Source organism: Pleurodeles waltl, chromosome 4_1 (assembly GCF_031143425.1).
Source record: "Pleurodeles waltl isolate 20211129_DDA chromosome 4_1, aPleWal1.hap1.20221129, whole genome shotgun sequence".
NCBI classification, from domain to species: Eukaryota; Metazoa; Chordata; class Amphibia; order Caudata; family Salamandridae; genus Pleurodeles; species Pleurodeles waltl.
The window spans coordinates 1002129251-1002143952 of NC_090442.1; the positions used below are offsets into that span (position 1 = coordinate 1002129251).

The 14702-nt window shown below is 42.6% G+C and overlaps 1 protein-coding gene across 2 annotated transcripts in view; it reads left to right on the plus strand.

Annotated features, from left to right (window-relative positions):
- Window positions 1–14702, plus strand: part of NAMPT (nicotinamide phosphoribosyltransferase) — a 189644-nt gene that overhangs the window by 40367 nt on the left and 134575 nt on the right. The window contains exon 2 of one of the 2 annotated variants that reach the window (XM_069229848.1): window positions 6000–6098. The exons of the other annotated variant lie outside the window; for it this stretch is intronic. Within the exon in view, the coding sequence (XP_069085949.1) occupies window positions 6081–6098 (18 nt within the window). The 5' untranslated portion in view covers window positions 6000–6080. The remainder of the gene's footprint in view (window positions 1–5999; window positions 6099–14702) is intronic. 2 annotated transcript variants of the gene reach the window in all.

Genomic DNA, 14702 nt, shown 5'->3' on the forward strand with positions numbered 1-14702 from the left:
AGAAACAGACTGGCCACCCGAACACGTCCATAAGCTCCCACATGGGGAAGATGTAATTTTGCTTTCTTTCTCCCGATCCTGTTCCGGAAGCAGTAAAAGAAGCCTTCACAGTTGACTGGGCGTTGGCGCAGGCACCGGTGCTATACCGCAACCATGTAGGGTGGGATAAGGATTACCCCTACCATGTAATATCTATCATATCTACATCAGCCCCAGTATCCTATCAAACATGAGACTAAAGCTCCAGTGAGAGAGATCCTCACTTAGCTCGAGTATCGGGGAGCAATTGAGCCCTGTGTTTCTGCAATGAATAACCCATTATTCTCCGTTGCAAAACCAGACCATTCATATAGAATAGAATAGATTCAGATTACAGACACTTAAAGAACTATACATGCACATATGCACTACAAAACTCACACAGCACCACACTAATTAACAACATAGTTTGTGAAAAATACAAAACAACCTTTGATATTTCCAGTGTTTTTTTCTCCCAAAACTTAGCGCATGAGAGTCGGGACCTGAGTGCGTTCTCATTTGGCTCACAAAAAAGTTTGTTGTTTGCCCTCGGGCTATAAGAACAGCCTACGGTTGTTCTCAGCCCATGTAACATTAATATTGCATGATATTGATCCAGAGACGTTGTCCTATGTGGATGACATCTATCTCACAGATAACGACCTCAACATTAATCTTGCCAGGGTTGATCGGATCGTTCTAGGGTTCCCAAACCTTGGCTACAAATTCAATTTTAAGAAAACTAAAATACCCTTTCTCAGTATATTGTTCCTAGGACACAAGCTATCAAATGAGGGCAAGAGCCTGGCCCGCACTTTTTAGAAAAATGTGCTCAACTTCAACCACCAAGCACTGTCAAGAAACACCAGTCTTTATTTAGTTTCTTTAACTTTGGAGGAGCATACAGTCCTGATTATGCACAATGCATCAAACCACTGTTACTTATTCACCCAGATTTCTCAAGCAGACACTGGACAGTTGAACACATGAACCTTCTTTGAGGATTCAGGGGTGTGGAATTTATTAAAATATCTACTTGTCCAGGGGACAGGTTGCTTCTCAAATCTACTTGTCCTGTAAAAAGATCTACTTGTCCCTTTGGTGCCATGAAGTGTGGCGACAAATTATGGCAGCAATTAAGCCTCTGATTATGCCAGGGCTACTACCATAGTAGGGCTTGAATACTTGGAGTTTCAATCCCTACTGTAGCAATTTCCTTATTTTGCCACTTTTCTGCAGATCTGCATACTGGGGCTGGAGGAAGCAGTAAGCAATAGTTCCAGGGCTGGAATGCCTTTGAGTCTGCAAACCTACTAGCCTGCATGTTTTAAAGATTTTTACCAGCTTCTCTCTAATATTTTCCCATAATAAGAAAGGTTGGACATTTACTCCTGACAATGGCAGAATTAGAACTTCTTCCAGGGTTGGGAAGAAAGTGGCTGGAGGGAAAATGAACTTGCAAATGCTCAATAGATTTTCACATGAGCAAATCTACACATCGTATTTACCCATGCTAAAATACAGTTCACAAATATTTTATAGGATTACGACATATACCGTGGGTGCACTTTTGTGACTTTCTTTAAGAATTTGGGGCCACATTTAGGTAGGTTCAGATTTGTGACCTGCAAATTGCGAGTCGCAAATCCAAATGTAGGATGGTGTCCTTGACACCATCTGTGATTCGCAAGGGCTTCGCAAATGCCCACCTCATGAATAATCATGAGGTGGGTTGCAATTTGCGACCCCCTCGCGAATGGTGGCCTGCTGGAGACAGCAGACCACCATGTCTGTGACTGCTTTTCAATAAAGCAGTTTTTTTGGTTTGTTTTTGTAATGCAGCCCGTTTTCCTTAAAGGAAAACGAGATGCATAACAAAAACGAAAAATGAAACGTTTTCGTTTCATTTTTTCAGAGCAAGCAGAGGTCCGGCCTGCTCTGAAAAAATGTTTACAGTGACATTCACAATGGGGAAGGGGTCCCATGGGGATTCCTTCCCTTTTGCGAAAGTGTTAGCACCCATTTGAAATGGGTGCAAACTGCGATTGGTTTGCGCCCGCGTTCGCGGTCACAAAACAATCCTACATTGCACTGCGAGTTGCAATTAGGAAGGGAACACCCCTTACTAATTGCGAGTCGCAAACCCGTTTTGTGATTCGGTAACCAGGTTACTGAATCGCAAAACTGGGTTTGTGCATCGCAATGTGCTTTGTGCATGTCGCAAACAGCGAAAGTCGCTGTTTGCGACATGCAAAAAGCTACCTACATATGGGTCTTGGTCCCTAATTAGGTCTGGTGTTAACAAAGACATTTTGTTTTTATTAAACTTCTATTTCTCTCTCTTTCGGCTGGCTTTACTGTGCGTGATCGCATTCTGCTCTTCCACAAGGAGCATATTGCCACACAAAGTAGTTTTGTTCAGTGTCAGGCACTACAGTGGCAATCAGTGACGTAACGAAACTGGAGGGTGCCCCTTTGCAAAGAACATGGAGGAGTCCCCTCTCCAGACTCACTCAGGGCAGGTGCTGTGCTGGAGGGGCCCCCTGGAGGGTGGCTGCAGGGCCTTTGTTATGCCGCTGGTGGCAACGTGTGCTTTAAGAGTTCAAAAACTTTTTGGGGGGGTTTTGCCAATGTTTGTTACAATGTTGAGGGCCTGGTAGCTCCCACAACAATAAAGTGTTACAAAAGCCATGTCAAAACAAGACACGCATTGATGAAACTAAAAGACTTATAAAAAATATGTCAGATCAGTTGGCTTTGTCAGTGTATGTTTATTTTCATGCTTCCCATAATCGTGTTGAAAATGGTTACACTGATTTTCCATTAGAAAAATATTTTTGGGAAATACTAGCATGCATCAACACATTTTACTAAATGACACTTCATTTGCATATAATCAGAGAGCATTCTGGGAGCATTATACTTATCCTCTTAGCCTAAACTTTTCAAACATGTGTGTACACGTTTTTTTTTTTTTTTGTACTGGAACCAACGTCAGTAGTGAAGTGTGACCTTAAAACATTTATTTACAGTACTCACCCTAATAATGGAGGCTTTCAAATAATGAACCATAAATACAAGTTCGAACAGCATTATCTTTTGGAAACACATTACCTCAACTGCAGAGAATTCCACTCTCTGTAAACAGGCAACCAAAGGGTTTGTGCTGCAGGGGGTTGGGCCTACTTGTCCCAAGGACAAAGTAAACATAAAATCTTGTTGCCCTTGACCCCAAACAAGATGTCCCGGGCGTTGGGCGATAGGAATTCCACATCCCTGGGATTGCATTAAGACATGCTAGAAGCAAAACACTTACACACATGTGACCACAAAACAAATGTGGTCATCAGAATAATTGCTGGTGCCATTGGGTTCACCTATGTCACCTTTAATGAGGGCAACAAGGTGCCCGTAGCATATAAATCACATTTATTTTCCAATGCAGAACAATGTTTTGCACCCACAGAAAAAAATCAGATTGCTGTACAGATGGGAGTCATCAAGGGGAGGCTACTTGCCCAAGGGAAATGCATTATTGTCATTACTCCGGTGCCGGCTTTAGAGGCTCTCCAAAGCAAGCGTTCCCAATGCTAACGCATAACATCCATGCTGGATTTATTGGGCAATCTCCCTGACTGCCACTGATGTTGATTACATCTTTGACCCAAAACTTCAAACACAAGAATTTCTCCAATATGAACAGGAGTACCTCGCACTTCTTAATATCTTGCCACTTGACAGATATCATACTGTCATTTACACTGATGGTTTAGCACAACCAGCTGTAGGTAAAAAAACATCAATTCTCAGCTGCTTGCGCAGCCATGAGTGGAGTGATGAAGGATGGTGTATTCCATCCTGAGAATACCTACATGCAGAACCTGGGGGACTGCACAGCACAATTGGCTGAACTCAAAGCGCTCATCTTGGCACTGGAACATGTGGATCTAGAACATATCACATTGATTGCGTGTGATTCGTATTACTGCGTCCAGTCCTACAATGATTATCTCAATCATTGGTGGTTGAACAAGTTCAGAGACTCAAAGGGAAATACCATAAAACACAGAACTCTGCCGGGGAGGGATGCTGATCTTAAGGATACGCTGTCGGATGCCCATGTAGTGCATACATTGGGCCACCAAAGTGTATGAGTACACAATATTAGAAACACCTTGGCTGATGAAGCAGCCAAATCCGCAGTAGCTACTGCTTCTGTTTCTGCAGTGACTCGTTCTCAGAAGAGATTAAAAAATGAAATTCAGGCAGTCGTGAAAGCTTCGGTTGAAGGCGAGCCTCTTCCAAAAGCATGCCCTACTAAATATTTTTACCATCTCAGTGCACAGAATGTTGCCTTTGCGACAATTCTTTGGGTTCGAGATTGAGTGATTCCCAACCAGGACCAGAGATTAGATCTCAACAAAGCAGCGCATGATGATTTCGAATCTGCTCATGCTGGTGTTGTGGCCACAATATCACCCTATCACCAAATGCTTCTGGTGGCTGGGTCTGTACAAACAGACCAAGCAATATTTCCTTTGCTGGGACATTTGCCGGCGAATAAAGGGCTTAGAAATGAAATGCCTGCCAATAGACATCCCTCTTAGTGTCCAGTAGGCCACTACAAGGTGTGTACCTGGACCATTGTGGTCCCTTACAACCTGATGGTGCATACAAATACAGCTTAGTCGCTGTTCATTCTTGTTATAGATTCTTGTGGGTATAGCCACAGCGGTCGGCTGACGCTCAAACTGTTATAAAAAACTTTTTTAAAAACTTGCTGGTCTATCGGTACATATGTGGTTGCAGCATTCCACACTGACCAGGGCCTTGCTTTTGCCTCTGGGGCATTCAGTGACACCACGAGGACGATGGGTGTTGAACTCCATTACTCGTCTCCACATCAGCCCGAGGGTAATTCTGTTGTGAAGAGGACGAATCATGAACTTAAGCAGTCCTTAACAGCTAGAGTATTAGGGTCAGACCGCAGTTGGCTTCATCTTTGGGATATCTATGTATGTCCCAGATCTAGGTGTCCCTGATATGGTGGCAGCAGGCACACCTTTTGACATAAATGAACATCTCACTGTCTTACAGGAGCTTCAGCAATTTTGTGATAATTCATCCACCATTGCTGCCACCTTAGGAATAGGTTATTTGCCAACAACTTCTACCGGCTGGATTCCTAAAGTTGAGGATCTGGTTTGTGAGAATGCTGTCAAGAAGGAATTCGGCCCATCTTACAGCGCACTGGTGTTCCGGTCCTGGGAACTCGAGGCACTAGAACTGTCATCATACCACCACTGCCAGGTTCCAAAGGGAAGAGATTTGTCTCCATCACCAACATAAAATTGCATTATGTGGCTGATCCTGCACATTAGACCCAGGAGTTCCTTAGGTAGTGCCCAGTTTCCTCCCACTACCCAACAGGATATACCTCACTGAAGAAGAAACAGTAACACTTCTGGACACACCAGCATGTACAACAATGCTATGAATGCCTCTTCCAGCATGGGGAGGGCAAACAATGAGAGTCTGCTGATTTCTGTTACCACTTCACCAACAAGACCTGTCCAAGATGTAGCTGTCTTCTACTCCATTGCAGCTCAAACTGATGACACCGTCTGCTATGAACCTCCATACGAAGTGTATCCATCCACCAGTAGTGCCTCGACGCCTGTGTTCAAAGATACTGTTTCTGGATATTTCATCGACCTTGATGACTTTTTTCTACAACTTCATCTACCTCTGCAACTGAAACTGTTTCAAAGACACGTAAGCTGTACATATGGCTTAAAAATAACTATTTGGTTTATCCATAGTATTATCTGTGGATATTTCTGACATTGCTTGCCTTTCTGTTAAGGATTGGTTTTGTGACTGTTTTCTTTCTCTTGATAAATGGTCATTATCTTCCTGAACGCTCTTCTGTTGAGCCAGTGTATGAAGTTCTAACACCCTATCTTTCCTCACATAAGGTCTGAAGAGACTTGTCCCTTGTGAACATTTCAGCAGTACCAATTCCAGATGGGATTGTTTGGGATAAAGTTCCTTTTGATATGTACGGGCCTACTGAGGTAATACAAATTCCTTATGTATTCAAACTTTCAATGACTGATGTAATTACACCTGATGTTGTTTCAGATGACTGGGATGTTCAAACAGTTGATTCTGTGCTTGCTGAGCTGCAGGACTATACTGTATTTGAAAGTGATGATGTACATATGAACACAGTGAATTATGGGGAAATGTTCTGTTATAACCATTGGGGACATTACTATCTGCACCGAGCAACTAGACATAAATCAGTATTTAACTACACAAAGTGGGACCATTGCTCTACTCCACCTGTGGGGAAGCCGAAAACATACTGACAAATGTGCATACTTTTATGGGCATGACCCTACACATGCAGAGTCACATTACTTCAAATTGCCACCTTCTAAAGTATGGAAAGTTTTGGGGACTGACACCAAATTAATCTATTTAGATTCTTTTGCTTCTCGACTTGCTGTTGAAGGTTATGAATACTGGAAAAGCACTATTGATGTGAAAGGTGTATAGGGAACACAAGATTGGCAAATTTAGGGCATGGAAGCCTTACTCCTCCCTAAATTATATTTTTGAATGAGACAATTCAATAAACATCCTGCCTAGGATTAGTAAAATTAAAAGAAATGAATGCGCGCATCATCCTCACACCAGCCAAATTCACCGATTGGCAATCCTTCCTAAATGTCACAGAGGAAGAACTGAATGCTTGGCTTCAATGTGGTACCTATAATTTCACACTTTCAAGTCCCAGTGGGTGGTTATTGTGGCCAATGGACACACTTGGGTGTCAGGTGCATTTTGTTAATTATTCAGGGAGTTTCAGGATAAGCCGACCGGACCCTTGCTATTTCTCATGTCAACACTCTGGTATAGTAACCACATCCAGTGTAAGTAAACTGTGCCAACAATTCTTACGCACTAACAACTTAGCAGCAGTTAAGGAGCATCTTAGTCTCCTATCAGAAGTAGAATTGCAAGATTTCTTACTAGGTCCTAGAAAGCCACTCTATAAACTATTCTTGTATGCCATGTACAATGAAATATGGAAGCCTTTTTAAATGGAAGCAGCTGCAAATAGATAGGCAAATAGTTAAGGGAAATATGAAAAAGGCTTTAGCTGTTGTCGATAATGGCATGAATACTCTGTCCAATAGAATACACACTCTTAACAACATAGGTGGTCATTCTGACCCTGGCGGTCTTTGACCGTCAGGGCGGAGGACCGCGGGAGCACCGCCGACAGGCCGGCGGTGCTCCAATGGGGATTCCGACCGCCGCGGTCGGACCGGCACCACTGGCGGGGTCCCGCCAGTGTACCGCCGCCCCATTGAATCCTCCGCGGCGGCGCAGCTTGCTGCACCGCCGCGGGGATTCCGACCCCCCCTACCGCCATCCAGATCCCGGCGGTCGGACCGCCGAGATCCGGATGGCGGTAGGGGGGGTCGCGGGGCCCCTGGGGGCCCCTGCAGTGCCCATGCCACTGGCATGGGCATTACAGGGGCCCCCGTAAGAGGGCCCCTACATGTATTTCACTGTCTGCTGCGCAGACAGTGAAATACGCGACGGGTGCAACTGCACCCGTCGCACAGCTTCCACTCCGCCGGCTCGATTCCGAGCCGGCTTCATCGTGGAAGCCTCTTTCCCACTGGGCTGGCTGGCGGTCTGAAGGCGACCGCCCGCCAGCCCAGCGGGAAAGTCAGAATTACCGCTGCGGTCTTTCGACCGCGGAACGGTAACCTGACGGCGGGACTTTGGCAGCCGGCCTCCGCCGCCCGCCAAGGTCAGAATGAGGGCCATAGTGTCTTCTGCAGTAGACATGTCCCTCTTACATCATTGGAAAAGTCAGGTGCGTTCCATTATGCAGTTAGGTTAGACATTACGGGTTCTGAAAATTAGCATAGTCCCATGGAAATACATTAACAGTAGTGACTTGTTTGCTGCTTTTAATTTTTCCAGGGAACAATAGATAATGGCTAAAAAGGAAGCTGGTTACACCAGACTCAACATAAAAAAAAGTTAGAAAAGCTGTCTTTCACAATAGCAGAAAGTCCCTCAGCAGTATGGCTCGTACATAAAGTTGTAAAGCTGCCAAATTTCCACCTTTCTGTTTCACAAAATGTTAGAAATATTTTGCTGTGGGCAGATACAAGTTGCTAGGTGTCACTTCACGGCTTTTTGCAATGCTGGGTTCGCCAACTTGGCATGCTTTTTAAAGGGTACTCCCGTTCTTTTGATTTGTCCAGCATTTCATATACTTTAGAATGTAAGTTATGTGGTCCTGAACAATCAGCCGCTGCAGAATGAGACCAGGAATTGGTTGTGCAATTTCAGTCTCTCAAATTGTAACTTGTTGTGGACATGTTCTGTTCCCCCTCCCACAAGAGATAAGAGTAGCAAAGTTGTGGCCTCACATTGACACTGCTAATGTAAATTATGACAAGCTTAGCAGACTAAAGGCACTACTGTTCCAAAAACAAGAGGTGTTGACATTGGCCAGAGAGATGTATGCTCTCCAAATAGCAAGAACATCAGCCAAGATACAATCCCTATTAAATACCAACTTCCCCAGGCACTTTGGAGAGCTGGTCTTCAGAATATTCAATGCCTTGAGCACTACTGGGATTGTACATTTCTTTAAGGCTGTTGGGTCTGGATTTGTTTCCATCTTCCATACTGTCTTCGGAGTCATTTCATCAGCCATCAATTCACTCTTCTCAAGTCTGTTTGGTGGCTTTCCTTTGGCGTTGGCACTGATTGGTGGGATACTGCTACTGCTGTTCCTAATATGCAGTGGTTGTTCCTTCTCAGCTAAACGAGTGATGGAGCTACTGTCACCAGCCCAGCTGTGCAGTGATCACATGGTACAGTCCTTTGGTGGTCTGTGGCTGGAGGAATTGGAGCTTGATTGGTCATTGTCATTCCGACCGGTCCTGTGATACGTTCAACCTGTTTTTCATTGCACCTGTGCCTCTTTGAGTGTCTACCATTGGTGAGACTTACTGTTCCGCCTGTGCCTCCTGTGGACAATAAACTGATGTTCCCAATGTGGGTTCATTCTCGATCATACCCCATGAGACTGAGGCTGATTTGAGAGGCCACTTATGAGCCACCTCTTGTGAACTATTTGGCTCCACCAGGCACTATGGATGATGGTGCCTTCGCAAGTGATCCTGAGCTCGAGGCTTCTGCGCACTTCTGTCCCGTGGATCCATCTGCCAATCCTGTCATCGATCTGCATTGGTGACGGGATGGATCTTTATATGGCCGCAGAAAATGTCATGTATCAAAGCAGGGTCTACTCCAAAAGAATTTCAGAGTGTGGGATATTTGAATACATTATGGCCTAGGCCGGACGAATGAGATCGGGGCCCTTCGGATACAGATCAGACTGGATATGCCTTTTAGGCAAAAAGGTCACTGATATGTCACTATGTACCTAAGAAGAGAATGAGGAGATTTTTTTTATTGTGTACTGTACTATTCCACTGTATCTGTATCACTTCACCATGTGTATTTGCTGCGACAAGAATGCTTGTGATTGACCTCTGTGCCATTGTCATGGTGGTTTATTTCACAATGTGTTTGTTACAATAAAACCTAAAATAAAAGATATATTTAAAAAAAAAAGGTAGTTCATTTGACAAAAGTGTATTAAGTCACTAAACCATGTTTGCAGCTCTCTAATAATTTAGTTAACCTTGGCCATCATGACATTTTGTTAGTGGTTTTTAAGTTACTTCGTATAACTTCTATTTTAGCGTTGAGAGTACAAGATGAGTACATAAATTCAGTGATTCTATGGTGCGAATGTGTATGAATGGATGCAGAGTTAATTGGGATAAACGTTCTTTGTGGAATTGCTCTATTTAAACGCATCAATAATTGATTACCTTATGATAAATATTTCCTTTTATTGCATGACCCGGGTAAGTGACATGGTAGCGGTCATTTCGCTTTTTTTAAATAGGTGTTTAATTTGTTAATTATTGTATGGTTTTTAGTAAGTAAGACAATTTTAACATTATCGCTTAGCATATAATTTCCTTCTGCCTTCATTTTTTGTACCAAAACCTGCATGAGGCAATATGTAGTTTGCATTTCAGAAAGATCAACTGTGGAATGCCACTCATAAAGTCATTTTAACACAAACATGCAGCTCTCCTCTTGCCTTTTCCTTAATCTTACCTTATAATAATTTTCTATACATGTAGTACTGCTTGATTTTAACTTTTACAAAGAAGATGATGCGGAATAGGGGGATACTGCCAGATTTAGAGAATTCTTAATCTAATTAAGGATTGATTATGCCATTTTAGTATTTGTATAATTCTTTGATTATTTGTAATCACCCTACCCTGTCTGTTCCCCTGGCACCGGAGTATATTAACACTGAAGTATGTCAGATTAGGAGCCTTGTACAACACTAGCACATATTTCGGAGGTCATAATATTTAAATAAGGGCTTGAATTAGTCATTGGCGGTCTTACTGCCAGTCTGTCAGGGGGACGACCCCAAGAACACCGCCAAGTTGATGTTGTTCTGCTCACCGTATTTGGATGTATTGTGGCTGAGCCGCTGACTGCCCCGACGGATTGTACTTCCTAGCCGGCATGCATGCGGGTTCCCGCCAACCAGATTTAGATGTTACAGTCCTATAGGCAGTGTACTGCTGGCGGATTGCTGACTGAGGGAGACAATCGCTGGACCCAGTGGACATCGGACAGTAGTTTCACATAGACACACACTGTATCTTACCCATATGTTTACACCTGCTTCACACACCACATACACTCTCGTATCCATTGCCATTGCATCACAACATGCACGTGTGGCAAACACGCATTGATGCACATTCATGACACAACATACATACTATTGCACCCCCACACGACACAACCACAACAGTCAACACAATTACGACCGCCACACAACAATCACATGAATGCTGCACGCAGCATCACAACACACACATCAAATCCATATGCAAGTTGTAGACATTCTGACAGTCACATCACCCACTCAAGCTTCCTCCACCGCAACCAGCCACTCGCATCGTGCACACACATACATGTATTAACCCACATATACAACTGGACACACAACATGACATGTGCAGGTCCCCTTGCAATGTGCCACTTGTACACAGTTGGCAAGTGTAATTCTAGTGTCATTGTGGTGCCAGCATTCATTTGGCAATATATACTAACACCAAAATGGCAGTTGTGTTTATGTGCGATATGTGTGAGGGTATAACGTACCAGTGTGTTCGCATCCATGTCTGACCCAGTCGTGTCCCTGACATATGCATGTCACACTGATCTAAAAAAAAAAGTACTGACCTATATATGACTGCAGTGCCCCCGAGCCGTCATCCTCTGTTTTCTATGTTGCCGTCACTGTGGGTGTGAAGTCTTGGCAGAGTTAGCAGGACTCAGTGGGCTATCATCTATGGGACCGCCAATATCTAAATCTGGCGGGTGGACTGCCAAGGCTGCGGAAGGGTTTGGGCTGGATCATTACAGACCAGATCTAAATCAGGCCCTTAATGCCTAAATGTCTCCTAATACAAGATTCAAGACCATGACTAGTGGGGAGGTGGCTGAGAGAGCACAAAATTCACTCACATTTAATATAGTGCTATGGGAAGTGGAAGCAATAGAACTAGACTGACCTAAAAGTAAAACAGTAAGAAAAATCCATAATTGAAAATTTACCAGTTTTTTTTATTATGGAGCCATCTGCTGTGCTACCCATTTCTAAGCAAGGGATTGAAAACCGCAGGTTACGTGTCATGTTGTGTTATAACCAACTTCTTAGATGTTATATGTATTGGTCTTCATAACTGTTTGAATTAGGTCTTGCAACTCATGAAAATCTTGACACAGTCCTATTATCTGTTGGTTTGAAAACAGATATTCCAGTTGGGCCCTATTGAGAGGAATTGTATATTGTTTTGCCAACTGTAGTTCTGTGCAGATTTGTAATCTTATGCCCATATTTTATAACTGTATGCCTGATGATTGCCAGGTTGTGAGCACTTCAGTAGGTATGTGTTGGATACTGTATCCTGCCAATAGTAAAGGTGATAGACCTTATCAGTTCATCGGGCAAAACTGTTTATTTCATTAGGTGCAATATATATATAATATATAATATATATATATATATATATATATATATATATATATATATATATATATAATGAAAGTAATGGCAAAACAAGTAGGTCTTACTTGTTCTGAAGTGCATGTGTTAAAGGCAATAGGCTTTTAAGGGTGGATTGTTGTTACACTGTGCTAAAGTCTGCATCAGGTATTTTGTTTCACTGAAGCCTGCAGTTCACCACTGCAGGCAAAGGGTTTTGGTTGCCTACCCAGTGCATAATTTGAAAAAGATCAAGTGCCACAGCCCAGAGTTTTGATCCGAATCCGACAGGTGTCTCTATCAAATGCCTGGGTGCTGAATACCAAGGGTGCAGAGTCTAGTTCCAGCTGAGGCCTGTTTAGTCAACACCAGATACTTCCTGTCCCTTTATCTCACTCTTGCAGGTTGTTTTTCACTCCTGATCTCTCCATCTTCCACTGTGTTTCAGTGTTTCTCTTCCTCCTCATTCTCTTTTGTGTTTTTATCTCTCTTGCTCGGATCAAAGTCTGTAGAGGGAAAGTAAGCGCTGGTTCCCCAATAAGGAGTGCTAGTGGGCCCTAGGTGCAACCACAGGCTCAGATTAAGCATTGACCCACCCGAACAAACCATGGGGGTAAAAGATTTGCATTGTGGTAATCCTTGATTGACAGTGTTAGTAGGGGTTTTCTATTGTTTTGACCACTGTAATTTTGTACATAATTTTATTTTTATTATGGTATTCCTGATGGTTGCCTAGTGGGAAGACCTGCCCAACACAGTGCATCGGTGTTGTTACGGTGACAAGTCAATAATAATGGTTACAGGCCTGATTATTTATTATGAAAAGTTATGATAAAGGCAGTAGACCTGACATGTCGATTGTGAAAAGCATGGAGTCACCTTTATATTCTAAGACGATTTCACATACAGTTACAGATATGTGTTCAGAATGGGCAAGTGGAACTGAAGCAAAATATGTTCTCCACGGTTATACTGGGCAGAAACCGGGCAGGCTAGAGGTCCTTTCCTGCCTCTGGTTCCTAGATCTCTCTGATAATGTTCATTTGCTCAAACTCAAGAACATCATCCTTTCCCTCCCCATTGTACTCCACGTCCATGCTGAAGTTCAGGGTTTTAGAACAAGGTGTTCTAATTCCTCAGTTTCTGAATTTTAATCTCTTGCTTATATAGTAGAGCAGCACTGTGTCATAGCCTAGATTCAACGTTTGGTCTTGTATGTTTCCACATAGTTCCGTTTCAGCTAAAGTGATAGGAAATCCATGACCTACCTGCTATCCCAGGCTCCAAATCAATAAAACTTTATTATATTTGGTGAAAGTTCAATACAACAGTGAAAAACATGTTCTAGTTGGGCTACCATTAGCTTTGTTTAGCATTTTTTCTTTAACCTATAAGTTACCTAAGGACTCTTCACTGGTGATTTTCACTGTTACATTTAGGCTTTTGCATTTATAGTTGGTGGTTTCTTGACTATCAAGTCATTTATCTGTAGCTGTTAGATGGCATGTGTTCACACATGATAGCCAACTGCTGCCCTAAATTAATTACTGCATGAATGAAAATGCGTGGCTTTTCTCTGTATGTTAGTAAATCCATAGTAAAACACTTTTTTAACAGTTTTTTGTATTTGTTCAGTCATGGTGTATTACTCCTTCTTAATCACGTTTATTTGTCCGTTGCTCGTAGTGGTTTTTTGTTATTACCAAATATGGTCTGAGTTAAATTTAACATACATTTCCATTTTGACCATATATAGCAGCATGCTAGTAATTTTCCTTTGAAATACAACATATTTTGCAAAGGTTGATATGGAGGATCATTCATGTTTACTGTGATGTATTGTAATTGCATGTATGTAGCGCTTACTGTGCTTGAAAAGTGTACCATACTAACACAGAGCATCTCAAGGTCCAGCCTTTTGACAATTAAACTGCCAGAGTATAATGTCTTCTTTTTGCTTGCCTTAGGTTTTAGGACATTTGCTTGATCAGAGCAGGCTGTTCTTAAAAGTTGGTTATCTTGAACTTATGAGTATGCTTCTAAGCATTTTTGTTAAACAAAATTCTGGTTTTGGTGAGGTGTCATTGAAGTTTGTTAGGTATTGTGCTACCTTTGTTCAAAGATGAGTCACATTGTAGCATTTTGAGTCTTGTTAGTTTGAAATTTGTGGATGCCAGATACAGTCTTCTGCACTTCAGGCATGCATTAACTAGAGCTCGTGTCATATGGTGGTCTTGTGGAGGAATGAACGGGATGAGCTTTTGAGGGATTTCTTTTGATACTTTTGGTAATGGTATGTATTTGTATGTATACTACTGCACCTGTATGAGTAATGAGAGTTAGGTTTACATCTCATGTCTAGACCTCTTGGCTTAATGTTGAATTTAGTCTCAGAGAAATATTTTGCTTTGCCCTCTCTTCGAAATTTAAGTTGGTGTAATTAGGGCTTGTTTACCAACTTCAGCTGTAGAGTTTGACACTG